The following is a 27,759-nucleotide window of genomic DNA, read 5'->3' on the forward strand; positions in this document are numbered from 1 at the left end:
GCCTTTCTGACTATGCTGTTTCTATAATACTTGGTCTATATTCTCAACTTTTCACCAATTTCTACCAAGAAATCTGCTCTTCGACTCCATCGATCAGTCAGCATGCATGGAGCACAGATTATGAAATTTCCTGAGTACTCCCTCAGCCTCTTTGGTTTATTTCACCCATCCCACCCAACCCCTATTACCTTTCCAGAATAGGCTCTCAGAAAGGCTTCAGTGGGGGCAGGGTGGATTTGGGTGAAACGTTTTCACTCACAGCTGTTCCTCACATTCTTCACCTAAACATTTTGAAAGCCACCCTACAATCCTAAAAGCTAAATTTTTCCGGGCTCTTAGTGTTTTTGATGGGACTCCCACCTCACAGCACAAACCCGACAGAACCATCTTGGAGGGTATTTAATGAACCGTCTCATTATTTCCTTCTCTTCCTCTTGAGTTGTGCTTTACAGTTTAGGATAAGAAAACCCGAAGTAGCAATTTCTTTATGAATTACAGTAACATTAAAGTCAGGTCAATCTGTTTTCTGCAAGGCAACAAAAACAGATTCTGTGAAAAGATACTTAATGCTAAAGTGAAGTGCTTTAGTTTTGAGTGATTACATTTTCCAGGCTCTTTATCATGCCTGGCAAGTATCAATTGATTCTACACAGGAAATCCCTCTGACCTATTTACTATCTCCGTGTCTACCTGCCTGTCATCTGTATTGTGATACCGCTAGCCGCACGAAGAGAATCACATGCATCTGGGCCTGCTTCTCGGATCTCACATTCCAGGAGATAAACTGAGATGCGAACGTTTAGTAAGAGAGTGAGATTTAATGAACGTCTGATCCCAGCAGCTGAGTGTTCTGTGGAATCGGTAGCTCCTGGCGGGGTCCAGCGCTATGAGGCTACACAGACGATCTATGATCCAAAGGCCCAGTAAGCGGCATAGTTAGTGAGGTAAAGGTGCTGGAGCCAGGAACAGACCAGGAAAGCTTAAATAGAATTTTAGGAGTTGCTGAAATGGCTCTATATGGGGTAATTCTGTAAACTAAAGTTGCCCCTTGTTGGTATTACTAACCTAAGGCCCAAAGGTACAAAGGACAGGACAAAGGTCCTCAAGCTCTCCCTTTACATCCACAAAGAGGGAATCTAGAGAGTCAAGAGTTTGACTCATTCTTGACCATAAGGGCATCAGCCAAAACTTTCCCAGTCTGTATATTCTGTGTGCACGTTACTCAGTCTTTTCTTCATTCACCCAGTAAACATTTTGGAGGGCCATCTGTGGGCTGGGTGTCACACTAGCTACTATGGCAACAAAGCTGAAAAGGGCATAAACCTCTTCCTCAAGGAAGAAACAGGGTCAGGGGCACGCTTCCAAACGCTGAAAGATGAATGTACGTTTATCAGCTGGCGAGGCAGGAAGAGCACTCAGAAGGGCACATGACGGGGTGAGGCAGTCTTTAGGGCACAGCGTGCATGACTGGGTCAGGGACAGCAAAGGAAGGTGCCCTAGCTGGAGTTTGGGAAGACGGGCACCCATGGGGAGGCAGTAGAGATTCCCAGCATTTAAGGGGTGAAGAAGGGAGCTATCAGGGGATGGAAAGGCAGTATTTGCTACTATCCGCGGTCTTCTCCATACCTTGGCCTCTGTAACGCCATGTGCTTTAGGATTTCTTACCTAAGAGTCAGGAAATACAAGGACAGAAAAGGGTCCATTCAATGGGTAGGTAGAATGTGATACACCAGAGTATTTTCTTTAAAACAGTGGGAATGTAAGTTAAACCAAAACCCATTTAGCATCATGTTGGAGAAATCTGTATTTCCCGAGTCCACAGAACTTACCTAAGACAGCGAAAAGGTCAAGGAAATTGGTCTCTCCAACCAGGGCTATTTTAAGGACCAAGACCTCCAACTCCAGTAGACATTTATCTATCTGAAGAGAGGCATTCTACACGCAGTTTCCTTTAGTTATCATTCCCAAGAGCCAAGAGGAAACATTAAAGCCAAAGAGAGGAATCAGTACCACAGGTAGCAGAGCAGACACTGCCCCACTTCTTCATGTTTCCTCAGTGTCATGGCAGACAACAGTCCGTCCCGTAAAAACGTTTTTATAATCCCCTTGTGCTCAAAATGGATGTTAGGGCAGAAAAAGTTAATATAACCTTATATATATTGAGAATTCTGAAGGTCCTGATCTTTCCTTCAAAAGTGATTTTGACCGTGCAGTTTAAACAGTTATTTATGGTAAATACTAGAACTCTGTTGACTTAAGTTTTCGTTTTCCACTTAAAAATATCTTCCAGTTTAAACTGCTTGCTGTTCTAATCTTGCACACTTTATAAAGATTACTGCTTTAAATCAATCAAGAACAAAAGGAATGTTCCCCCATTCCATGCCTCTCCTTCATGTCCAAATTCACAAAAATTGACTCCCAGAGAAAATTATGTGCAGGATTTGAGTACAGTCAGGGAGAAAAACTTTAGTCAGGCTTCAATTCTATCCAAACAACAACAACAAAAAGCCAGGGTAGCATTTCTGGATAAGACAGGACATCAAGGTGTTTCCTGTAGTTAATTATAAGTCTTTGTCAGAAGTTGTTGGGTAATCAAATGGGAAGTGAATTATTTTCATTTTCAACATTGCAAAATGCAAAAGAACCAATACATATCATTAAAATGGAAAATAACGATTTATAACTGTTCACACCATGATGTTTACATCCGTTACCAAGACAGTATCTGTTCGAGATTCAGACTTCTGAATCAGGTGGATTGTCAATTCCAGTGTCGTCTTTCTAGCAATTTGTTGCTAAGTTCTATGAAATGACAAGCTGTTGTAGACCTAATTTCTGTTAAAGCAACTTGTGTCAATTTTCTGCTTCAGTCACTATAATCACTAATAGCTAAGAAAATGCAACCGTCTGTCAGTGAAGGGGCATCTCTTGTTGAAGGCCAATAGTCAGTACCTTTTTAAAAATATTGGATCAGAATTTATGAAAGCAGGGGATGCCCCTCCCCTCAAGAACCTTCAGCACACCAGGCCAAGTGCTCCGAGAGCCCAGCCAGGAAAGTCAGTATGGTTAAGGCACAAAGGAAGACGTAATATAATTAAACTTAAGATCTTTCTTCTCTTTATTTTCAAGATAACTTGATTAACTTCAATTATTAATAGCCAGAACTTGGGGCTCACAAGCAGCTCTATACTGTAGTAGATACACTTAAACTCTTATAGTTAATTATGCACCTAAAATTTCTGTTAAAAAAATAATCAGCCAACAATAAAACTTATTTTATGACTACAGCAAGTTATCACTTTCTGGTTTTCTATCCGCTATTCAGTATAACCTTGTTCTTGGTACCACACGTTAGAATGTACGGAGGACTAAGCAAAAGAGAAGACTAGAAGCACACAGTGCTTGTTAGACACTCAGTTAAAATAGATGATACTTAAAATAGTATCCTTTCCTGGGTATGGATTTTTATTCACATTTGCAAACACATTCTTCAGTAAGTTCTAAAAGGTTATAAAAAAAGTGAGGGACTGTGACATTAAAGTATTTTTCATTTCCTTAGAATTTTTAGCACACCTAAGACAATAAAAAGAACCTATTTAAAAACACTGCTGTAACAAGGGACTGGCTGGTGGTCCTCTGGCCAAGTATTTATTTAGGAACCACCACGTACAACTCCAGCTGGTATTCCAAAGGGAGTGGTGAAAGAAAAAGAAAAAAAAAAAGAAACATACAACTAATACAGTTTCTCTTACTCTTCACTTTTCTTTTTATTATTCAAAAGTCAAATGTTATTTTTAAATCATCCAGCCTCAATTTTGATTTAATGTACCGTCATTTTCCCAAGATACGAAATTTCAGAATCTCTTTGGAATACTAATTTCACGTTTCTAGGTTTAACAAAACTGTTGAAATTTTAAATTCCACTCTATTTCCCTGAATTCTCGAGACAGCTGCTGATGTAAATTTTAATATAAAATATTTAGTCACAAAATAGTATTGCTTTTGTATGCACATAGTTGTAAGATTACTTTGTTTTTGTCAATAAAAACTATACCATCTTTCATAAAACTCTAAACAAATTAAGAACTGTGATGTGAACAAAAATTACACATGGTAAAACAGGTACCAGCACGACGTTAGGTTATATTACATCAAAAAAAGTTTTAATGGTCCCAAATATATATACTCAACAACTAAGCATACACTCAGGGGAGAAAAAATCAAAAACAAAATGAAAAAAAATTATGACACAAATGACCACATCTAGAATTCCACTCAATCTTTAATCAAGTAGGGACAAATCCCCACTTTAAAAAAAAATCTGCAGTTTGAAGGGCAAAGGGAACAGATAAAAAAGAGGAAACTTTATATTCGCCCCTCCCCCAAAGAGGTTTTCCAAACCTGTTGTAGCTTGACTAAAATGTTCAGAATGTATGATTTTAAAGGCAGGTCTCTTTATACAAAGAAACTGCTGGCATTCTTAACTACTGAAGAATTACGGCACAAAAGCCTATTCTTCTGAGTCTCAAACATGGTCCGAGAAAGCATACTCTGATTGTAGCAACTGACCAGCCAATCCAGAGTTCCACTTACAAAACCCCTGCCCTGTTGGCTTTTTGTTTCCATTTCCTTCCCTGAGAAAAGGGCAATGTGTGGTCCAAGCTGGAGAGCTCAAAGGCTTAAGTCTTTCCCCTAAATGTAGAGTATCCCCTCCTCCTGCTCCATTGAATTGGCACTTGAAGAGCAGAGTCAAGTGTGCGAGGCTGATCCGGACCAGTCATTCACGAGAGACCGCTGCTCTGTTGTGGATTTTGTAGGGGGGAGGGGTGGAGAACCAGTTTTCTCAACAGGTACTGATCACAGGCAGTTGCCGTTATTACGACTCGAACTTTGCTTTCTTCGCCAATGGTAGCGCGTCGTCCTTGTCTTCATCCTCATCGTCATCTTCATCGTCATCGGGGTAATCTACCAGACCCACGAGGCCTCCCTGTTCAGAAAGAACACGTAGCTTTTAAAAAACAAACCTTAACACATAAATACTAGATAAAGGACACAGATTTCCACCACCACCCCTGCCCCCATTATACTAAGTGTGGTTATTTCTGGACGGTGAGATTATATGCAACTGAAAGTCACTGTGTTTTTCCTATATTTTCCGTAACAAAACTTTTAGTTTATATAAATTAAACAAGTGAGCCAGGAGATAAAACCTTTTCAATTTAATAATTACGGTTTCTAAGACTTAACAATGCATTAGCAAAATCTTGAAAACTGCAAAAGATAAACAGACTAATGACTAACAGAAATGAGGGCAGACCAACTACCAGAAGTTAGGAAGGCGATCCTGCCTTTCCTCTCGCCTCTTTTCAGACCCCTGCCGTCTCCAGGCACCGCTGTAGCTCCTCTGTGGGGCGCTGTGGAGAAATTCACCCTGTGGTGCCCTCAGCCTGCCCCTTCATTTGAACACTGATTCATTTCTTAGCCCTCAGGGGTCTCACGCTCATGTCAGAGTAAAAGGAACTGTGCATGGGGCATGACATTCCTGGCTTAGATCGACGCGTCCCAAACGCCAGTCTGTTAACTGCTAGTCTGGGACAGGAGGAGGTAGTGAAAAGAATTGGTTTTTATTCTGAGATTGTCTTGTCCACATTTTTGGTGTTAAAATTGTCATCCTTTCTTATGAAATGTTGATGATGGTTAATTCTTTTTTATAAATATTGCTTGAAAAAGCAGAGTGTCCAGATACTGACCTTTGCTCCACACCAGCCTTTAGCTGGGTATTAACTGGGAAAGCTGATAGAGTAACTTTAAAATTTCTGTAAATGTTCTGACACAAATCTGAACCTGAGTTCTAAAATGTAGATAACGAAAATAATTCATTCAGCCTTTTGTGTTGGTCATAAAAACCTTCGGGAAATTGCTCAGGTTTTCCATACATTCAGGTAGTGGAGAATTTCTCTCTCTCATTCAGAAACGTTAGATCAGTTCCAAAAGATAGTAACCAAATGAAATCTTAGTCACAATTACTGTTGAGACAGGCCTGCAAGTCCGAATGTACCTTGGTAGTAATAGCTGCCGTCTGAGATGTACTTTTAGGGACAGAGCCAGGAGAGCCTGGAGATCCTGGGGATCCCGGGGAGCCTGGCGAACCAGGCAGATTGGTTGCAGGTGACTGGCTGGTGAGAGAAGTCTTGGTTCCACTAGAGAGGGAAAGCTTGAAACTTGGGCTCTGCCGACCAGAAAGATTCGTTTTCAGAAGCACCTCTTTTTCCTCACTTTCTTTTACTAAAAATAAGAATAGTGTCAATAGTTGTCACCCATCCTCCTCTTTTTTTAATCCCCCCAAATGAGGTGGCACTAAACCACACTTAACTAGCTCACTCCCTTGCTAGGGAAAAACACAAGTTCAGTTCACTACTGAGAAGGAATGAGACCTTCAGTATTCAGTGTCCCTCCCCTTCCTGAAATAATGTTATTTCTCCTGGGTCAAGTCAGATTAAGAAAATTTGGTCCATACTTTCACCCACAGCTATTAATTCACATTCTAGAAAGCAACAAAGTCTCTAAAAATCTATGTCATAACAAAGTAGATACTCCTCCTTTTGACAAGTTATACAGAGTAAGCCTAGAGCGGGAAAGCCACCATTTCTCCTTGCCCAGCTTTTCAACATACATTTCTTCCTTTCCATGAATTTACTTATTGGATCCATAATATCATCATCATTTTTAGTTTTGTCAGATGGAGACACGACAGCTTCTCCATCTTCCATGTCATCTTCGTCTGTGTTAAACCACATCTCCTCTTCATCTTCTAGTGTTCTGGCATCTCTTCGGTATCTATGATTCCTCAAAATGGAACGCATACTAGGAATAAAGAAAAGGAAGTAAATAGACTCTGGGCGCCTGGGTGGCTCAGTCAGTTAAGGGTCTGCCTTCGGCTCAGGTCATGATCTCAGGGTGCTGGGACTGAGTCCCACATCAGGCTCCCAGCTCAGCAGGGAGTCTGCTTCTCCCTCACCCCCTCCCCATACTCTAATAGATAAAATCTTAAAAAAGAAAAAAAAAAAAAGTAAAGGGACTCATCCAAAGACTCTTTCAGATAGTCTTCAAGTGGTGCTCCAAATCAGATCCTTTTACACAGAGGCTAATGAAGAACCAGACTGTCCATAGAACTAGGCACCCCGCCCTACCTAGTGTTACCAGGGGAATCAAACTATTATGGAAACTGTACTATTACAGATCAGTTATTAAACTTGTTAACCTCAGAAACTAACAAGTCCTAATTCGTGGACTTTAAAACATCCTATTTTGATTTTAATCTGGACACATGAAGCCCCACTACCACGTACTGGTTGGGTTTTCTTTCTCATTATCTAGCTTCAAACACCACATACACCTTCGGGAAAACATGCACAGTACCCGTTACAGAAAAGCTACAACCACTGTGCATCCCCTCCCCCAGCCAAGCCAAATATGAAACAAGCAAAAAGAGGCAACCACCATACAACTTGAATGAATAGGCGAAAAAATGTGGTAATTTACCTGTCAAGTTTGGGATTATCTTGCCTTTCTCTTTGTTGTTCAAATCTCAGTTTCAATCCTTTAAATGTCTGTACATAATCTACATCTTCCAGTGCTTTCCAGTAATTTTCAATGACATGAGCAGTTAATGATTTTATATCTTCCTATAGACAAGAATTACAATGAAAAATACAGAAGTTATTTTAGCAAAATAGGCTTTAGGTAATTCATAAACCTGCCCAAAACAGTTTAACTTTGTTAAATTATTAGCCAATCTCAGAGATAACAAAACAATGAAAAAGGGCATAAATGGCTACTCTGTAGTCTCCAATTTTTGTTGTGTCTCAGAATTAACTACGGGTCTTCCTCAAGTAAATGCCCAGGTCGCGCCCCAGATAACTTTTACTCAAGTTGAATGTGGGAGTGAAATCAGCACATCAGGAAAGTGCTAGAGATGGACAGTGGGGAGAGCTGTGCAACAGTGTTAGTGTACTGAACTCCAAGGAACGGTACACTTAAAACGCCAAATTTTATGTGATAAACATTTAACCATAATTTTTTTAAAAAAGCATGCCACAGATAATTCTGACATACACTTGAGGGAGAACCACAAGCCGACTACTATTTAATTTTAGTAAAGAATCGAACTGGTTACAAAATTGTTCTTTAAAAATAGAGGGCAAAGTCCAAAGTCAGAAAACCTCAGTGTTAAAAACAAACTAAAACCACATCAAATACTTTCTATTATCTGTCATTCTGTCCTAAAATGAGCTGAGTGCCATGACAGCGTTAGATCAGTTTTCTTTGAAGCCATCCTATGAAGGATTCACAGCTGCTGAGGGAAGATCATTTTGGTTTTCATTACTTTGAACGGAATTTCTACAAGTTTTTAAAATTTTTCTTCAAATATAATCTCGAATAAGACAAAATACTAATAATGCATATTCAATATTCTCAAACAATTAAAACCAACATTCTAATACAGAACCTACCACTCTAATAAATTCAAACATCTCTATAATGGCAGAGTTCATCAGATTGTAGCGGGATCCATTGTTGAGAAAGGCTTTGACTACTGGTTCAAACAAAAAACTTTTCATTATGTAGCGGTTGTAAAACTCATCTTTTAATCCAATAATTTTTCTCTTAAAACGAAGAGCACCTGAAACACAGAGGCATTATTGTTCAAATTACATACCACACTTCCATATTTTAGACTTATTAAAAAAGACCTGCTTAATAAATATAGTTCTTCGTGCAGTGATATGTTACTGCTTCCAGAAGCATGAACCTAAAGACAAGGACTGCAAAAGGGTTATCAGAAAAATGTACCCTAAAAGTAGTGTATGTCATTATAGAACACAAGTCTTGGACAGCCAGAAAAATTCTGGAATTTACTAACGACCAAAATGTACTCTACATCTAAAATAAAAGCTAAAATAGGGCTAACAAATGAATTAACTTCATACTACTTAAGATGAGAAAACTCTGAATATATCGTTTTACATACACCTTAAAAACAAGAGAAAAACCATTGTTTTCTTAGGGCAATCCACTGTATAATTTGATCATCACTTTTGGACACTCTTTACTATTTGGCTTTAGAGTTCTGAGTTCACTTTACGTTGGCTGGTTTCTGGATGTGTCAGGAGAACTACTCTAAACCCACAGAACTCTGCATGACCCAAAACTTGCCTTCCCATAGTTTAGAGATAAATTTAGAGGATGTTGTGTTTAAAATGTGGTCCTCTATGCTTATTGCAGCGAGTATGCTTTTTAATTTTTTTCCTAATTTTCCTTTTTACAATTAATTAGGCTTTAACTTACAGATTAAAAGGTATATTTACATCTTGAGGTATGGGGAGTTACTTAAGTCACCATTCGTCAAGATCCAAATATACTCAGACAGCTAGACAAAGCCCTCTTTACCTACATGGAGTTTGTCAGTAAGTTAATGCCCCACTTATTGTAAACAGTTCAAAAAAGCATACTCACTTCATGCAGTCACATCGTCTTCGGTTGGCAAGATTAAATATTGTGTTTGTATTTTGGTTTCTTTGGAGATCATGGAAGTGGCTCGTTAAATTGCCAATTTGTTATTAATCAAGTCCTTCATGAGCAGGTAGCCAGGCAACCATGCTGACACGGTTTCTGGGTGGGAAGGCAGAGGAGTAAAGCAGCTCAATGTTTCTTTAGTTGGCAGAAAAGAGGTCCACAAGTGAATGCCCAGTTAGGTACAGTTGGCTATAAACTGCCTTAACAATGCAACTTCTTTAAGAGTGTCTCTTTCTAATGTGACACTCTGGGCAGGGAGTTTCAAAATAATTTATAGAATAGTAATTGCATTTTTTTTTTAACTACTGAATTATTTCCAAATACATAAGCATGGTGAAATAAGACATTTTAAACAGTAAGAGGCACCTGTGTGTTAAGTCAAAGCCTAACAAGGGTTTATCTTCCCCAAACAATGATTTCAGAGTTTGGTGTTTTGTAATGTCACTTGACAAAGGAACTAGTGAGGCAGTTCCATTTGTTAGAATAAAAATCAGTACTTTAGAGCTCAGGCCAAATGTGAAGTTTTTAGTAATTCATTAGGGCAAGAGCGATTATTTTGAGTTGGTACTCCAACTCTGCAGGCTTCGTGGAGACTTGTGTCCTACCATAACACACACTAGCTGAACCCCGTGGGCTGCATGCAGTTCCCAGGTAAGTGAAAAGAAACTCCCTTCCTAGAATTCACTAAGACCAAGGTATGCAGTGCCACCATTCCCTCAAGAGTAGTTCTGTCCCAAAAACTGCTGGTGTAGACAGAGGTGGGGTTCTAACGGTCTTTGTTTTGCTCCTCATTTCAATTTGCCCTGATTTATTTATATCCAGAACTGGGTTATTTCCATTCAAACCCCTCCCCCAAAAGAAAACTACATCAAGAATAGCCAACCACTACTTGCTGCTGAACAAAAGCTGCTTTCAAAAATTTACCAGCGAGCTCTATGAAGTCGAATCGCTCAAAGGAAATTAGAGAAAGCTTTTGGAATAGGTCACATTGGCAGAACTGCTGGGCTTCCAAAGTAAAGTACACTCTGCTTCCCTTATCTCTAACCTTCATTAACATGCCAGGAATCTCTGGTGCTTCGTTTCAGTCATCTCTAAAACAAGTAATTCATCTTTATGTTAACACAACATGAGATTTCATGTCACAAAGTTGAGACTTTTTGCCTCCTACGTAACTTGTGATGGCTGAATAAAAGCATCTACAATAAAATTGTGTTTTATTCCTGTCACAGATTTCCATACTTTTAACAAAAGACTAGACAACATGAATCCTGAAAGGCCAAAGAAATGAGACTGGTAAAAGTGGCGTATGTACAGAATCTAACCTTACGAAGACCTAAATTTTGAAAGGACTGCTTGTCTCACCTACACACCTGATTCGTTGTCTTTAAATAGGATAAAAGCATTCTAATAAGCAGCAGATATAAAAAAGGAGAAGTTCCGTAAGTCCCCAAACTGTTTACATTTAACCACTCATTATCTTTTATCTTTACAAGAGGGCATCTAAACTTACTTATGAAATCCTCCCTTCAACACTCTACCTAATACTTTCAGTGTATAATCTTTTTTTTTTTTTAAGATTTTTTATTTATTTATTCGACAGAGATAGAGACAGCCAGCGAGAGAGGGAACACAAGTAGGGGGAGTGGGAGAGGAAGAAGCAGGCTCCTAGCGGAGGAGCCTGATGTGGGGCTCGATCCCATAACGCCGGGATCACGCCCTGAGCCGAAGACAGACGCTTAACCGCTGTGCCACCCAGGTGCCCCTCAGTGTATAATCTTAGAAGACTGAAAATATCTTAAACCTCCCACTTAGCTCTTTTAGAAATCCTTGATCAAAAACCCCTACTGTATACTCTTAAAGCCAGTCCTAGAATGCTCATTCCTAATGATTGGCGTCTTCTTCCAGAAACTACTTATGTTCTGAATCTGGGAAGACAGCCACATAGATTCATTTAAGAGTCAGCATTTTTCGAACTGAGTTATTGTTAAACAATAAAACATAACTAAAATTTTGCTAACATGCTTAGTTTCCTACAATATAAACCTTCCTTGTAATGTATCTCTTCATAGTTCTCATTAAACTGAAACTTTCTTTGTAATACTGCAAGCAAAACAATGAGACGACCTGAACCGAGAAAGCCTTTTCCTTTCCTACACTCCCCCACTGGACTGTGTGGTCCCCTTGCACCAAACCATTCTCACGCTACACTTTTCCCACAGATGTACATCAGCTGTGCCTTCGACCAAGAATGTCACATTCTCCCAAGACCAAGACACAACCCAATTTACCTCCCCTGCGAAATTTTCCTGATTTGACTCATTCATGTAGAATAAAATTTTTCCACTATGCTTTCAAACACACCTCAATATAGTACTTTTGACATTTTGGTTTTTAAATGACTATCTCCTCCTAACTGAACTCAAAACCCCTTGACAGCGGAGTCCAGGTCTTAATGGTCCGCGTTTTCCTTGTAATTTCCAGGTATCCAGCATCTTCATCAAATCTGAGATGCCCCTGATTGCAAAAAACTTTCTCTACTACTAAGAAAATCAAACAGACAGAACTATCAATCACGATGACATGCCATTAATTTTAAGACTCACCTTGATTTGAGAGATGATAAATGTCTAAAATGCAGAGCTTAAAACTGATAAAATATGGTAGGTGTTTAATACATTTATCAAAATAAAACTGATTAACTTATTTAGTTTTTCCATTCTGTCCTAACCTCCCTTTCCCACACTCAAACAAAACTTTCTACGGTAACAAGAAAGAAAGGTCTGTACAAACTCCCTCTCAACTTGGTCGTGGGGCTCTGTTTTGCTGTCGTAGGTACATAAGGAAAATGACTATGAGTTTAAAAGCTCTTCTTTTGCAAATGCTAAGCTCATGGATATTAGTACGGTAGAACCAAAATAATTTATTTTTGCTATCCTTAGCAGTCTAGGTTAATGCCACAAAATGCTACCTGTTACTTTTGGCTGAAAAAGATTTCTAAGGTAACATCAAAGTTCCTGGACAATCAACAGAAAGTAACTGCACTAAACACCTGAAAAGTTGGAAAACCGTGAATTCATACCGTGAATACATGTACTCTCAGTCATTCCTCCAGTGTGTACATTAGCCAGAAAAACTAAGGCAACTGTAACTGTTACCCTGATAGAAAGTTTCATGTTTTTAGAAGGATACTTATTTCTAATACTATTTTAAAGATAAAATATTTTAGAGCAAATCAACATCAGAAACATCCTTATAAACCACGTTTTTATAATTTTAGGATATTTTTAAAAATCCATGAAGTAAAAAATTTGTAAATGAGGTTAAAAAAAATAGCAAAACTGGGTATGTATGTTCAGGCCTCTAATTAGTGAATGACTGTGATGCCGTCAAACCACCACCAAACAACCAAACTTACCCACAGAAACCAAAAGACAGAAGTTACCAGCAGACATATTTTACTGAGCCTCTAAGTCTTGGTCAACTTACCAAGAAAGGCTGGCTGCTGGGATCAAGAATAGTCTTAAATAACCTACTTCCAATTCTGAAACATGCTTTACTTCACAAACTAGGGCCTTAAGAACACAGTTAGAGTTAATTTTTGAAAAATAACATAACCAAGAACAACCTAGTTGTTGCTTTAAGAGCTGACAAACTTTCCCCATAAATATTGTTTACAAGTACACATTTTAGGCTTCATAGGCCGCATATGGCCTCTGCAGTTGCTGTTTTTAAACAACCCTTTAAGAAACCTAAAAACCACTTTTCAGCTTGCAGGTCATGCAAAAGTAGAGCACAGGCTGGATCTGGTCACTTCTGAGGTTTGGCACCCTTGCTCTAAAGTACCTGAGGTAACAATATGTTTTATGTCAAATATTTCTCAGTAACGCCGAGAAAAAATATTTGTGCAATTAACGAATTGACCATCTACAGACACTTGTGCTGGGCCTTCTGTAACTCTGAATGTGTTTTAGCAACTCAGTGCTATTAGCTAAAGATTTTCCAAATTACAAAAATGTTCTTCATGATTTAATGTAAGTTTCACAAGAATGCCTAACTTGTAATGAGGAAGGCAGTACTAAAAAAATAACTGAGGTAAAATGATCTTAGGTGCCATATTAGTGGAGAAGAATACTTTAACATATTTTGTGGATATACACTAAGCCCTTTGCTGTATATGAAAGAAAGATGCGAATGAGGAAAATTATCTCCAATTGTGGTGAAACTACAGAATTGGTGTAGTTTCCTGTTAGAATCTAGGTGTCCTGAAGTCTGTGATCTTTTCTTCTCCGGCAACACGATAATATATAGATAATAAATAATTCTACCGGAAGCAACACTTACATAATGCCAAGAAAGCATGCTTTGAGGCCATGAGAACCAGCACTCTGCGGAGGATGTCCTTGTTAATAATGTAGTTCTTTATGTGGTAGGTGTGGTGCTCCACACAGAATGTTAACAATTCCAGTACAAGTGCCAGCAACTGCGCAGTCTGAAAATCATCTAAAAACAAAACACAATTATATTTAAGGACTAATATTCTTTTCCTTTCTAACTGTAAGTATCCAAGTTCCAACCAAGTAAAATCCTTTCTGTTGACCCAAAATTTTAAAGTTAAGGAAAAGGGAACGAACACTGAATCCCTACCATGTGCCCCGAGAACTGTGCTTTACATTTTCTTAACTCTGATGAATTATTTTCACAAAACCCAAGTCTGAATACGGCAAGAGCTGGGACACAAATCTATTAGCTCTGCTTTATTCCCAAGTGCAAGAATGCTCTACCATGTCTTAACACGGCCCTCATAAGATGTACACACAGCACAGGAGATCCAGAAAGATCCCATCTCGTCTTTGGTGGAATTACTCTCCCTGCTCCTATGATTCCAATGTGTTTTATGGGTCCTTTATTACATAGAATGAATCCACAATGGATTATAATTACTGGCTTACCTTTCTTCCTCGCAGCAAGCCTCTGAAAGTATTTTACTCACTTTTTCATTTCCCCCATTTAGCCCCTAAAGATTACAGCACAGTGCCTTCCACACAATGGGTTTTTTTAAATAAATGTTTGAAGACTAAATATATGCCTTTGGAAAGAAGCCTCAAGCTTTACCTAATATGAATGAAGTAGACAGGAAAAATGAATATCACGTGTCTAAGACGTGATTCTAGAATCATAAAAAAAGGGTAAATTTAACATTTACTAAGTTGTATTTTAAGTTATACTATACTGGTAATTTATACAACAAAATATTCTTGAAATGTCAATAAGGGATTTCCCATCGAAGACCCTAAAACTACTTTCTGAATTAAACACACTATGCAAGCTAAAGGAATAAAATGCAGAAATAAGAGTAATCCCTTACCTATGAATAATGCTCAATGCAAATAAGAGGCTTAATAGTAAGCAGCTCTGCGCTACAGATCTGAAGTGCCAATTAACCTAAAATGATTTTTTCACAATTACTTCCTTCTATTTATTTAACCTATGTAAATATCAATATTGCTTTAACAGAAGTGTTTTTAAATTCTGAAAGCAACAATCATCTCCTCTTTTACATCTTATTATCACCAGTTATAGCACTTTAAAGAAAGTCTACCTTGAACACTTTTGAAGATATATTATTACGCCTCTGTGTTAACCAAATGGCTTGAACTTTTGAAGACTATTACTCTACATCAACTCTGAGTTTCAGAACTCAAGAACAAAGAACCTTACTACCAACCTGCATTATCTTACCTTTGCTAGGTTTATCTTCTGTTGTATTTGCCAGTAAGGGAGCAGTGAGGACATGCATACAGTGCTTGTAAAAGAAACCCAGAAACTCAGTCTTCTCTGTTTTCTAAGGAATCAAAAACATTTACATGAATTTTAACTGCACTGGCTCCTACCAATAATAAACAACATACTAGTATGAGAAAGAGAAAAATGCCTGTGGCTTACATTGGCAGTAGCTAACATGTTTTCTGGGTCAACTAAAGTTCGAAGCAGGCCCATAAGTTGGACTGCTCCTCCAAGTTCAGGGTCTGTATCACAAATCATATGTTCTATAATGAGGTTGATGAGCAAAATATCCTGGTGAGAGAAGTACACACAATAAGGATCACTTATTATGAGAATGGAAAAGCACATACTATGACATGTTACAGCATTACACCTAGCTCTAGCTGTCTCGTTAACTGCACCCAAAATGAAACGACTAACTGCTTTAACAGGATATACGGCAGTGTTTCCCTCAAGTGTGGCACAGGCACATTTACACTAGGTAATGCAGAAAAGAAAGTTTCTTTCTTTCTCTATTTTTAAGTCCCTTTGATTAAAGCAAAAATCAACTTTGTTTGGTGCTAATAGAACTTTATACTTCTTGATAACAAAATTTCCCTTCTGAAGAAAGGTAATAGACCTTCAGTTTAATAAAATATTTAGCTAGAATTTACACCACTGTTCCACTTTCACTGCATTTCTATAGATTCCTTCTATTTTTGGCAAATGAGATCTGTATCTATTCCCCATTTATGGAAATGATACAAAGTTTCCATTTAAAGTAAATCTAGTTGGTACCCAAATGTGTGAAATTAGGGGAAACAAGATTATGGTATTTAGATAGCACAGAGAACAAATCTGTTACACAGATCCCAAATGTCACTGAAAATTGATAACTAGTTTTCCTGAGGCTCTATGACTGGTGTTCCTGGCCCAAGGAGTAACTACAAACAGAAGGGGATGCAGTGAGGAAACCTCTGCTCTTGTCTGTGTATGCAGTAGTAGGATGGACCTAAAGATCGAGATTAGGAATCAAGAAGCCTACTGTGTGTGAGAGAAGTAGATCACTGTATGTGCAACTAGCAGGTTTCAGGGCCAAGAACAGCCTTTATTTTAAATTAATACAGGTATTTTGGTTTTCTGGATAAGACTTTTATTAAAGAAAAATGTGACATAATATTGAACAGTTCAAACTGGTACTTCTCTACACTTACCCTGGCAAAAAAACCACAAAAAACAAAAAAACAAAAACAAAAAGCACCTTAAATACAGAAGTTACTAGGCGTTCCACTTCCCTTTGACATAACGCATTAAGATTTTTTCCAAAGGTAGAAGTCTATTTTCTCATTTTGTAAAAATACAATAGGAATGGTGCATAGGTTTTTTTTTTCCTAAGAGGATGCCCCCCTCCCCTTTTAAGATGCAGTTGAGGGCAAAATATGTCAGTCTATTCTTAAAAGTTACTTGTAAGATTTTGGGGAAAGGAGGGAAAAAAAATCAGTATCATTGGTTTAATGATCTAAAACTAAAACCGAAGAGCACACACATGTGGGGCTGCTGCATATGCCATGTGCCATATACTCCAGGAGCACCCTTCACATTATCAGGACAGATTCCCTCCCTTACTTTAAAACTGATGTGTGTGAGGGAACAAGACAACAGCTTGCTCCTTATGGTTAGTCGGTAAAGAAAGTGCCCTAAATACTTTTCCAAGGGACTGTGCTTCATTTCTTCATTCTTGGTGATTTTTAGAACCTATCCCTAGCAAAGTCAATGTTTTCCTAGGGAAGTTACTTATAATTCCACATACAGAAGAACAATTTATTGATTAAATGATTAAAACGACAACGTAGCACGTGAACGACAGAATTAAGAAACGTGATCGCAGAAACTTAAGAACACGTTTCAGTGGAGCATTAACAAACACCTGTGTAACACACAATTCATAAACGGAGACAGGAGCCAATTTCGGGAAAAATAAGCCATTTGACATTCTGGCTACACTTTCCCCAAATATCAGCTATTTAAATCTTTAAAAATAAATAAAAATACAGTTCTAGCTCCCCATGTACAAATACTTACTGTTAGTGCAAATAATATTTACCTTGTTGGTTATTTTTTGCTCTGTTAACTTCTTACTTACATCATCATTCTGTTGTGCCTCCTGCATGACAAACTCTCGTACCATGGATGGATTATATTCAACCAAGTATGAGAATATATCAGTAGCAGCACTTCGCACCTGTGTATCATCCATGCCCTGCAGATAAAAAGCACTTATTTCTCCTATACTTATAAAAATACAGCTTATAGCTATATAAAATCCAAAATCTACCCAATTAAAAGAAAACACCGAAATAAGAGAGGTCAGGGAAATCTGGCATGTAAAGCTTGTTCTATGGATAAAGTTACTTTCCTTAACATCCCAACAGGCGGCAAAATTAACTATTATTAAAAATACAGAAAATTCCTCTGAATATTCTTTCAGTATCATGTAAGGACTCTGTAATACTAGAATTTTACAGCTTTTTTACTTTATGTAATACACAGCTAATATTAAATATTGGCTATAGTCAAACACTTGCATATTACATAAAAACATATTTTTGTGGATTAAAAATATAATGGTAATAGGGGCACCTGCGTGGCTCATACAGTTAAGCAGCTGCCTTTGGCTCAGGTCACGATCCCAGGGTCCTGCTCAGTGGGGAACCTGCCTTTCCCTCTCTGCCCCTCCCCCCACTTGTGCTTTCTCTCTCAAATAAAATCAATCTTAAAAAATAAAAATATATAATTGTAATTAAATGTAAGGAGAAAAACTTACAAGGATGACTTCTAAAGCTGGTAATATGCCCATATTTGACAAAGTCTTGAAAAAAGCATCTCTGTTTTGAGGTTGTAGCGTTTGGGAAAACGCACAAAATTCTTTTAAAAAGTTAACCTAAAATAAGGAAAAGGACAAGTGAATATAAAAAGATCTGTTGTTTTAGCTTTGTGCCCTTCATAAGTACCAAATTTCTTACCAATTCCTGTCTTTTTTCCTCATCTGTTGCTTCATCTGTTAGTTGTGCAAACAAATCTGTCAGAAATTTTTCATCCTCCTGTTAAATCAAAGGATAAATTGATGCTAATGGTAAGAGTATATTAAAACATAGTTTTCAGATACTGTAAAATATAAACTGCACTAACTGGAAAAAGGAAAGATGGTATTGGCAACAGTATTTTTTAAGAGAAGGAAAAACGAAACTATTAAAGAATAAACTGGAGATTTATACAGAAGATTTTTCTTTACATTTTGGAAAGGCCTTATTTCCTAAGTTTATTTAAGGGCCACACTGTGTCCATTATGCTTTATAGACCATAAGGTCTCTACCACAACTATTCAACTCTGTTATTACAGTAGGAAACATCCACAGACAATATGCAGGTAAGTATGTCTATGTTCAAATAAAACTTTATTTATAAAAACAGATATGGGCCATAGTTTGCAAACCCCTCATTTAGAGAATCTTAAAATCTTACCTTTAGAGGTTAAAGTTCTACCACCTCTCAAATGAAGGTAAAAATTAAGATAAAGCTTTCACGTTGTAAAGATGCAGAAAATGATTCAGTTATTCAAAAAGCTAAATGCAGAGCTTTAAAAGATACACCTATTATCTGACTGATATCCCATCCAGACACACAAAATTTAATACGTATTTTGGAGAAAATTGCTAATGTGGGTAAATCAATACAGAACTTGGAAAGAACCTCAGATGTTATCTTACCTCATTTTATAATTGAGACAGATTAAGAAACTTACCCAAAGACCAACCACAGCAAGTGGCACAGACCTTCCTGATAATCTGTTCAAATTTTTCCCATCACTATTTTTTAACTAAGACAGTGTTATACTTTAATTCCATACTGTCTCAGCTAGTACTAGATTCAGCACTACTTCAGCCCTACAGACATCCCTAAGTCTAAATATATCTACATATGTATAAATGTATGTGTATGTGTGTATGTCATCTCCCACTAGATTATAAACTCCATATTCACTGTGGCACATTCTTAGGAAATCTTTTCTGTGATATTAAATTGGTTATTCCTACTTTTTTCTAAAATGTACAAACAGGCTGTACCTCAAATGGCATGCAATTTCAAGATACATCCCAGATCTAATATATCCCACCAACTGGAAATCAAATGATTGAAAAAGAGTCTCTGAACTGCTGCACTGGGGGGGTACAGAAGTTGAGAGAATTAAGAATGTTTAAAAAAAAAAACAAGAATGTTTAACAGTATTACATACAGAGCAGTTAATAGTAAAGGGAGGATACGATTGTATACACAAGGGGGGTAAGAACCTGCTTTAAATTATATCTCAATCACCCACTGTCACAAAATGTATAAAATTCTCTTTCCTTCATAGCAGCACTTCGGATGTAAGTACCTGTATCAAGAGAAACAGAACTACAGCAATGGCAGCCAGGATTTTACAAAGCAGCATAATGTAGCAAAACAAAGACTTAACAACTTGAAATTATTCATACTTAATGAATAAAACTGGCATTTCACAGGTATGAAGACCAAGAAAACACCCAAGTGACAAATCCTTGCATAACAAAATGAGAATCATGTGGAGCTAAAGGACCAGACGCACTCAGGACTATCCCAGGAAACCAGGAATCAAAAGTGGACCAGAACAGAGGCTGTATCTACTAGGTAGCCAGTAAAAACGAGATTCTTATCAAAGAATAAAAATTGGTACCAAAACCTTCTCCCTCCTCCATTATCAACACAATATACTGTATAGAGATTACTATTGTCCTTACCAGACTGTATTGCCTGTATTGTTTACATGTCTGTCTTAAATGAACGGGAAGCACATCAAATTGGTCAACATGAACCAGAATTATTCCTAGCTCCAGGACAGCAGCGTTGGTAAAACTGATTTTTCTGTTCGAATTCATGTTTTGTTTTTTGGGTTTTTTTGGGAAGATGTCAAAGACAGGGACTCTAAAATACAGCAATTTTCTAAAAAGGAATAGCCATACAGATTAAACTTACTGCTTTAATCCTAATGTGCTACAAAGAGCTCTGATGTTTTTTCTGCCTCCTTTAACAAATCCAGGTTTCAAATAATTTTTATTTGTAGATCTGAGGAAAGGTCTTAAGTCTTCCAAGTCATACCATTTATCCGTTATTCTTCCAATATCATGGGCATCAAAGAAATAAAAATCATGGGCACTGTGCAACTCACAAATCTTTACACCACACAAACTTTAAAGTTCTATTTCAGTTAGAACAGACTAATTCCTACACTATGGGGTAATATACTGAGAGGTTCTCTGACTTTGGGGGTGTTACAAATGTAGATTGTCAGCTCTCATAATTTTGATTTCTGTGTTTTGTGCAGAATCCAGGAAACGTTACACTCTAGGCAATTCTGATGCAAGCACCCTAAAACCCAGACCTGAGAGACTGGGCATACTGTAGAAAGAAAATCTGGAGTTTAATACAGTAATTACTAATAGATATTTTTAAACAATGCTCCGGTGCCTGGGTGGCTCAGTCTGTTAAGCGTCCAACTCTTGATTTTGGCTCAGGTCATGATCTCTGGGTTGTGAAATCAAGCCTGCATTGAGCCCCGTGTCGGGCTCTGTGCTGGACATGGAGCCTGCTCAAGATTCTCTCCCTCTGCCCTTCGCCCCACACCTCCACTCACACACCTACATGCTCTTAAAAAAAAAAAAAGAAAATACTCAAGAGTCTTGGATCATGTTCATGCATGATCTTCTTTAATCTTCAGATGACTTTATAGGGTTGATACTAATACCACCATCCTTCAAATCAGGGAACTGAAGCTTTAAGAGGGTAAGAAAGTTGCCAAGTAGCCCATAGCTATTAAGTGACAGGTTGAGCTGTAACTCATATTCACATCCAACTTCCCCATACTTTCATCTGTTACAAAAGCATGCCTTTTGGTAAGGATACCTGCAACTATAATTTGCCAATATCTGCTATATTCTCTTGACCCTAATACTAGGCTTTTAATATATAATGATCTGACAGTGCTACCAATTCCACAGAATTTATTTATTTATATTCTATATTTAATGACATACTTCTTGGCCTCTTCATTTTATCTTTTTTATCTTTCTCTCTGATTCTGTTCTATGCATAACTGAAAATTCTACATTTAATCGTTTTGTTAAGACCATTCATTCCCCTGTAATTTTTTCAAGCTAGACTTCATCACATTTATGTTCCTGATGTAAACAAAACAACCTTCTGGTCCCATAGTATTAAATACTATAATCTTTTCTAGTACCACCCAAATATATACCTTTAGACAAAAATCAAAATTGGTATTTAAAAGGGACAGGAAATTACTTCTGCTGAATCAATTAACAGTTTAGATGGTATCAATCAAGAAGGTATCTTTGTAAGTAGGGAAAAAAATGATCTAACTCACCTGTAACATACCAACAATTTCTACCTTATTGAAAAAGATAAAGGAGTGAAGTGTCGATAACATATTTTCTTCAAAGACTGAAGGGGTAGGTAGAACCATATCTTGGATATACTGAACTCTGTATGTCTGATGAATTTTTTGTTTCAGCTCAGGATCTGATATGGGAATCACTTCTTTAAACTTGGCTGTTTTTGTTAGAAATTCCCTGTGTTTTCGTGGTTGTGATAAAGCAGGATCATATTCTAAGCATCCAATGACGTCCATTATACATTCCTCAGAGAACATAACTTCGAAAAGAGCAGTTCGATTCAAGAGGAAGATGCCTTTGATAATTTCATACAAGTGGTGCAGTCCTTCAATATTTTCCAAATCCTCACACACATGAAAAAGCTCTAAGAGCTTTTTAATATAACCCTCATTTTCCAGTGCTAGTGCAAGTTTTTCACGACGCAGGGGGGAAGGTAAAGATGATGCCACAAGTTCTGCAATTTCCTCAAGGCGACTTAATTCACAAGACGGCAATTCTAAACCTGGTGATGACATATCATCAAAACGCTCCTCTTCAGATTCATCGACAAGGTCCTGAGTGATGTCCACTGAAGGGTCCTTTCCTTGAACCTATTAAATAAGATTTATGAGAGCTAATAGAATATAACCAAACAAATCTAAATATTCTTAGATGAATACAAGAGATGTTGTAAGAATCCTAGCATCATATTCCAGAATAGCCACCACCAAACCCTTCGAAGTTTTAAGTAAAATTCAAATAAATATCAAACATCATAATGTTGTGATCACAGAAAATACATGTAATTGTAAGCAATGAGGAAAACTGTAACCTTAATTCCAGAAAGCAAGGGCCAAAGAATATGTGCAAACTGGTTCTGGACCAAACTGGGTCACCGATGCGCTGTGAATGCTCGTTGGTGGCCCGAAAATATGAGTAAGAACACTGTGGTAAACAAGTATACTCACACAAAAATGAAACCATATAAAAAGTAACTGCAGCATACATGTAGCAGAGTGTAATACAGTAGATCACCCAAGAATATCTACTAAAAGTAACCAAACCATAGAAGTTTTCCTTTCTAGTCACCCAAACCTGTAGCTTTCATGATCACCCCCAGAAGCCCTGAAAGTTTGTCATAAACCCCAACTTTATGTCAGTATAGGGGCTCTAATGATAAAAACATAACTTAGAAGTTTTCACAAATACATTCTGAGATAAAAGAATATTTTTACCCAAAGTCAAGGACTTATTTTGAAATAAAATGAGCTTTGCTATCTTGGCCCTATAATTTGAGACACCATCACTAAAACAGGCCAAGTTGAACAGTAAAGAAATGGAAAAATTAGACCTTATATGAAATGGCCAAGAAACTTAAATTGCTTATCATGATTAAGAGAGACTGTAAATGGATACCGGAAGGGAAGAAGGCCTGGAACAGGTCTTGAAATATGTTGCAAGTTGATATTGTCTTGACCTTAACCCAGTGGGCAGTACCACTGAAAGGCAGCTAAGCACATTCACAGACTGTACCCGGCATGGTCTCGAGTTGGCTCCAATTTGTTAACAACATAAATTCTCAATATAGCTTTAGATTCCTGGAACTCAAACTACGGCTCTACCTAAAGCAATTTAGTAGTGTTTGATTAAAAAGCCAAATGTAAAGGGACAAGAGCTCTTACTATGGATGAAAATGCTATCATTTTTAGTTTATCTGCAAATATGAAGGCTAAAAGGTCATCAAAAAGGTCTGTGGTTAGAATTTTCCTGGAATCTGATCTGCTCAGGGAATTAAGGTGGAATTGTAATGATTTGACAAATATGTTTCAGTCTTACTGAACGGAGCAATGGAAGAATGAAAACAAAAGAAAGGTAGAATAAGTTAGAAGAGAGAATCTTCCTTAAGAGAAAGGATAAGTCTTAGCAGTCTGGACAGATATGAAGAAAATGAGAATGTGAAGGCCATGAAAGGTCTATAAAAAAAAAAAAAGAGATACACCTAGACTTAATAACTACTATCAAGGAAGATACTAGAAAATGGAGAGACTTTTTGCTGTTTCTAGATCAAAAAATGAGCAGGGTTCAAGAAACAGAAGACATGTAAGATCTCAAAGAGCAAAATGTAATGAATTCTCTAGAACAAGCCAGGATCTAGAAATTGGTAAGTACAGACAGGATCACAAAACACTGGTAGAAAACTATATCTTGATCATAAAGTATGCACAAGTTAAAGGGGAAGATTAGATAGAAAATAAAAAAATAGCCAGTGATTCCTAGGAAAGTTACTCTAGAGAAGTACAGAAGTACTATTACCCCAAGTGTAAGTGAAGAACTACAGACCAAGGAAAAGTAAAGATCCGACAATTTACTAAAGGAGAGCCAGGCCTGAGAGCAAAGCACTGAGTCCAGGTGTGAGTTAAATATTGGTTTAATAGAAGACTGTGTCCAGGGTGGGATTGTTCGACTCAGAAAAGTGAAGAACAAAATCTGTCTGAGCAATGGGTGCTTTTATAATACCCAAGCTCTTCAATCTCATCTCTCTTTCTGTGGGAGAACTCCACAGGACACAATCTAAAGGCAGGCTATGAAAGCTGTACAGGAAAGAAAGCAAACAGCAAGTATGAAGAGGCATTCAGCTATAAATGTAAGCCCTTCACAGCAGAAGGAAAGGGAAGTTTGACAGGTTATTATATGAAAAACAGAGCTGAGCAGACTACCTAGCAGAAGTAAATTCTACGAGGTAAGGAAACACTGTGCCTCAAGGACAAGTAGCTTTATTAAGGTAGTGGCTCTCAAGGGTACATGAGAATCAGCTTAAGCAGGAATTGACAAACTAGAGCCAAATGTGGCCAACCAACAATTTTCATAAATAAAATTTTACTAGAAGAGAACCATGGCTGTTTATTTATGGGTTATGTATGGCTACTTTCATATAACAACAGCAGAGTTGAACAGTTGTTAAACTGTATGGCCCACAGGCCTAAATTATTTACTATCTCACCCTTTATGGAGAAAATCTGACCTAGCGGACTTGTTCAAATATAATTCAAATACAATTACTGGGAAGTACTCACAGAACATCTGATTCAGTAGATCCAGGATGGGGGGGTCCCAGAATTTACATTTCTGTCAGTTCCCAGGTCATGCTGCTGTGAGAACCAATGAATTAAAGAATCTGCTTAAGGGGGCGCCTGGGTGGCAAGTTGTGGGATCGGCCCGGTGTCAGGCTCCACACTCAGGGGGGGAGTCTGCTTGAGATTCTCTCCCCTTGTCCCTCCTCCCTCTCTCATGTGCATATTCACTCTTTCAAATAAATAAATCTTTAAAAAAAAAAAAAAAAAGCAAAGAATCTGCTGAAGATTATACTCTAGAATAAATGTGGAAATAGAGAAACTGTCCTTAGGATGCAATGGTTCAAATGAGTCTATAACAAGAGCCAATGGCTTTAGCATATAATAAATGCAAAATAGAATGCATAATAAATGTACACCCAACAAGACTGTGGAGATTATGTCACCAGACCAAGGTACTAGAGTCACTAGAAAATTCCAGAATCAACCGAGAACAAGCAAGATGAAGCTGAAGAGACAGTCAAGAGTCACAAGAAGTTACTGAATAAAGTGATATGATCAGATCGGCATTTTTTAAAAGATCACTCTATCTGTGGTATGGATTTGGGAAGACCAATCAAGATGAAAGCAATAATCCAGGCAAGAAATGAGAGTGGCTTGGTAAACTGTGATAGTAGTGAAAACAAGGATAAATGAATGGATTTAAGATTTATAGCTGAAGGACTAAATGGATGTAAGTGATGAAGGAAGGATAAATAAAACAGCCAAGTTTCTGGTTTCAGCAACTGGATGACACTGACTGAGATGAGAGAGATGGGAGAATGAACAGATCTAGTGGAGATTAGGTTTGGTTCTAGACTACTAGATCTGAAATACCAGTGAGCGCTGATGGAGGAGCTCTCAAAGGCAGCTGGATATAGAGTGCGGAGTTCAGCAAAGGTCGTGGCTGGACAGTTTGGTGTCAATAAACTGTGCTTTCCTATAAATCAAGCTTTTCACAGACAATATGAATTTAATAGATCAATATGAAATGCTATTTATTTAAAATCTTGGGTATTAGCTAAAAGCTCAGCAAAAAACCAAAATACTTAGCATGTTGATTTTCTAGTTTTTAAAATTACCTGACATATTTTCTCCCAAATTTCATCACATCCAGCTTTTTCTTGAAAGCTAAGGGCCAAGTCATAATTTTCTGCTTCAGACCACACAATCAAAGTGTCCTTGAGAGAAAAAAAGTGTAATTAACATCCCTTAATTATCACAAACTACGTCAAAGTATAAGACAAATGAAAAAAGCAACAAGTTGAGGACAGTACTGAGCAACTCTGATACTGTGATTGACAATGCCTTTTCACACCTAGCTCTGTTCAGTCTATAAAATGAAAACAATGTTTTCCTTAAGAAGTTAACCAGAATATGAAGCACCACAAAGTGACCAATCTAAATGTACTAAAAGATACAAACTAAACATTGTATTAATTCTTTGTACTAGGTTTCATTTTATGCTCCAAATTGCCCAGAGAGGAAGTCTGAGCATTCAGTAACTAGGGCATGTCAGGAGGGTGGGATTAATAACAAAACCCTTTCTCTCATCTATTACCAGCACTGCATGTTTTTTACCCGAGACACACAAGGCCCATGAAATTATTCACTAAATCTGTAATATATGAGATTTTATCTGGATAGGTTTTTTTTTTAGCTTTCACCAAAGTGCTATGGTTCAAGAAGCAAGATGCTCCTACCACCCACAGTCCCTTTACTCCTGTTCAGAGAGACTTTTATTTAATGATAGTTAAGTTTAATGAACAGTTCAACAGTTTTTATTAAGATGTAATCTCTGCAAGACACTATACTTACAGTACTGACACCATTTTATATTCCCTGTAGTACAGTCTGTCTTCTACAATATGCATAGCATAATAAAAATATTTACAGGGTCTAAGGTATCTTTTCAAACTTACAGACAGTAAAATAAACACATACACTGTTTCCAAACCATCAACCATTTCAAAAAAGAGCCCGCTCGTTGAGAGAGGTTTGTGAATCCTCTTATGTATGAAATACTGAATGGTACCAGGGAGAGTTACATTTAAAAAAAAGAAGCCTGGGGCACGCCTGGGTGGTGCAGTCGGTTAGACGACTGACTCTTGGTTTCAGCTCGTCATGATCTCAGGGTCGTGAGATCAAGCCCCTCATCAGGCTCTGCACTCAGTGCAGAATCTGCCTGAGATTCCTTTTCCTCTGCCTCTGCCCCTCCTGCTCATAAGCGCACATGCTTGCTCGTGCTCTAATTAATTAATTAATTAAAAAAAATTAAAAGAAGCCTAACATAACAGCGATCATGTAGCAGTTTTTCAGGCTGGTCCAAAGAGAAAAATTAGGAGAAGTCAGAGTTAGAAAGATATGAGTACAATATAAAGAAAAAAATAATTCAATCTAATAAGTAACTGAAAGGAGCCAAGCAAAGGCTAGGTGAGCATCTATAGGGAGGGTAAAAGTTCCTACATTAAGGAAACACGATAGACCATCTTTAAGGTACCTTAAAAAATATGTTTACATGGAGGCAGTTTTTAATACTTTTCACTATCAAAGATACCTCCTATTGTACACAAATGGATCCCCTGATTTTGTCTGCTAAACTGCATATTAAGTCTTTTCAGTCAATTATGTAACTGTCAATGATGAGAACCAGTAGTCTGTCACTGAACTAAAGGGACACTGGCCATAAGTAAATAAAAGATAATTTGATTGGGCTGTACAGCATTACTAATAGAACAAATCCACAATTTTTATTCAGAATTTTGAACAAGAGGTCAAAGACCCCTTTTTACTATCTTCATGAACTTCTAGAGATCATGGCATGGATACCAGGTAGGCATCTG

The 27,759-nt window shown here is 37.6% G+C and overlaps 1 protein-coding gene across 2 annotated transcripts in view; it reads right to left on the minus strand.

The window, feature by feature from the left end:
- Positions 1–4,264: 4,264 nt before the first annotated feature.
- Positions 4,265–27,759, minus strand: part of PPP4R3A (protein phosphatase 4 regulatory subunit 3A) — a 37,547-nt gene continuing 14,052 nt past the window's right edge. The window contains exons 3-15 of one of the 2 annotated variants that reach the window (XM_045807610.2): positions 25,999–26,097; positions 21,800–22,417; positions 18,363–18,440; positions 18,164–18,280; positions 17,483–17,599; positions 15,520–15,651; positions 15,316–15,418; positions 13,918–14,076; positions 8,514–8,683; positions 7,543–7,685; positions 6,674–6,864; positions 6,059–6,285; positions 4,265–4,987 (exon numbers count right to left, since the gene is read on the minus strand). In XM_045807610.2, coding sequence (XP_045663566.1) covers positions 4,877–4,987; positions 6,059–6,285; positions 6,674–6,864; positions 7,543–7,685; positions 8,514–8,683; positions 13,918–14,076; positions 15,316–15,418; positions 15,520–15,651; positions 17,483–17,599; positions 18,164–18,280; positions 18,363–18,440; positions 21,800–22,417; positions 25,999–26,097 — 2,265 coding nt within the window. In that variant the 3' untranslated portion in view covers positions 4,265–4,876. Of the gene's footprint in view, positions 4,988–6,058; positions 6,286–6,673; positions 6,865–7,542; positions 7,686–8,513; positions 8,684–13,917; positions 14,077–15,315; positions 15,419–15,519; positions 15,652–17,443; positions 17,600–18,163; positions 18,281–18,362; positions 18,441–21,799; positions 22,418–25,998; positions 26,098–27,759 lie in introns of both variants that reach the window. The other variant, XM_045807608.2, reaches the window with a different exon arrangement.

Source organism: Ursus americanus, chromosome 26 (assembly GCF_024610735.1).
Source record: "Ursus americanus isolate L20-20 chromosome 26, mUrsAme1.1.p, whole genome shotgun sequence".
Classification (NCBI taxonomy): Eukaryota; Metazoa; Chordata; class Mammalia; order Carnivora; family Ursidae; genus Ursus; species Ursus americanus.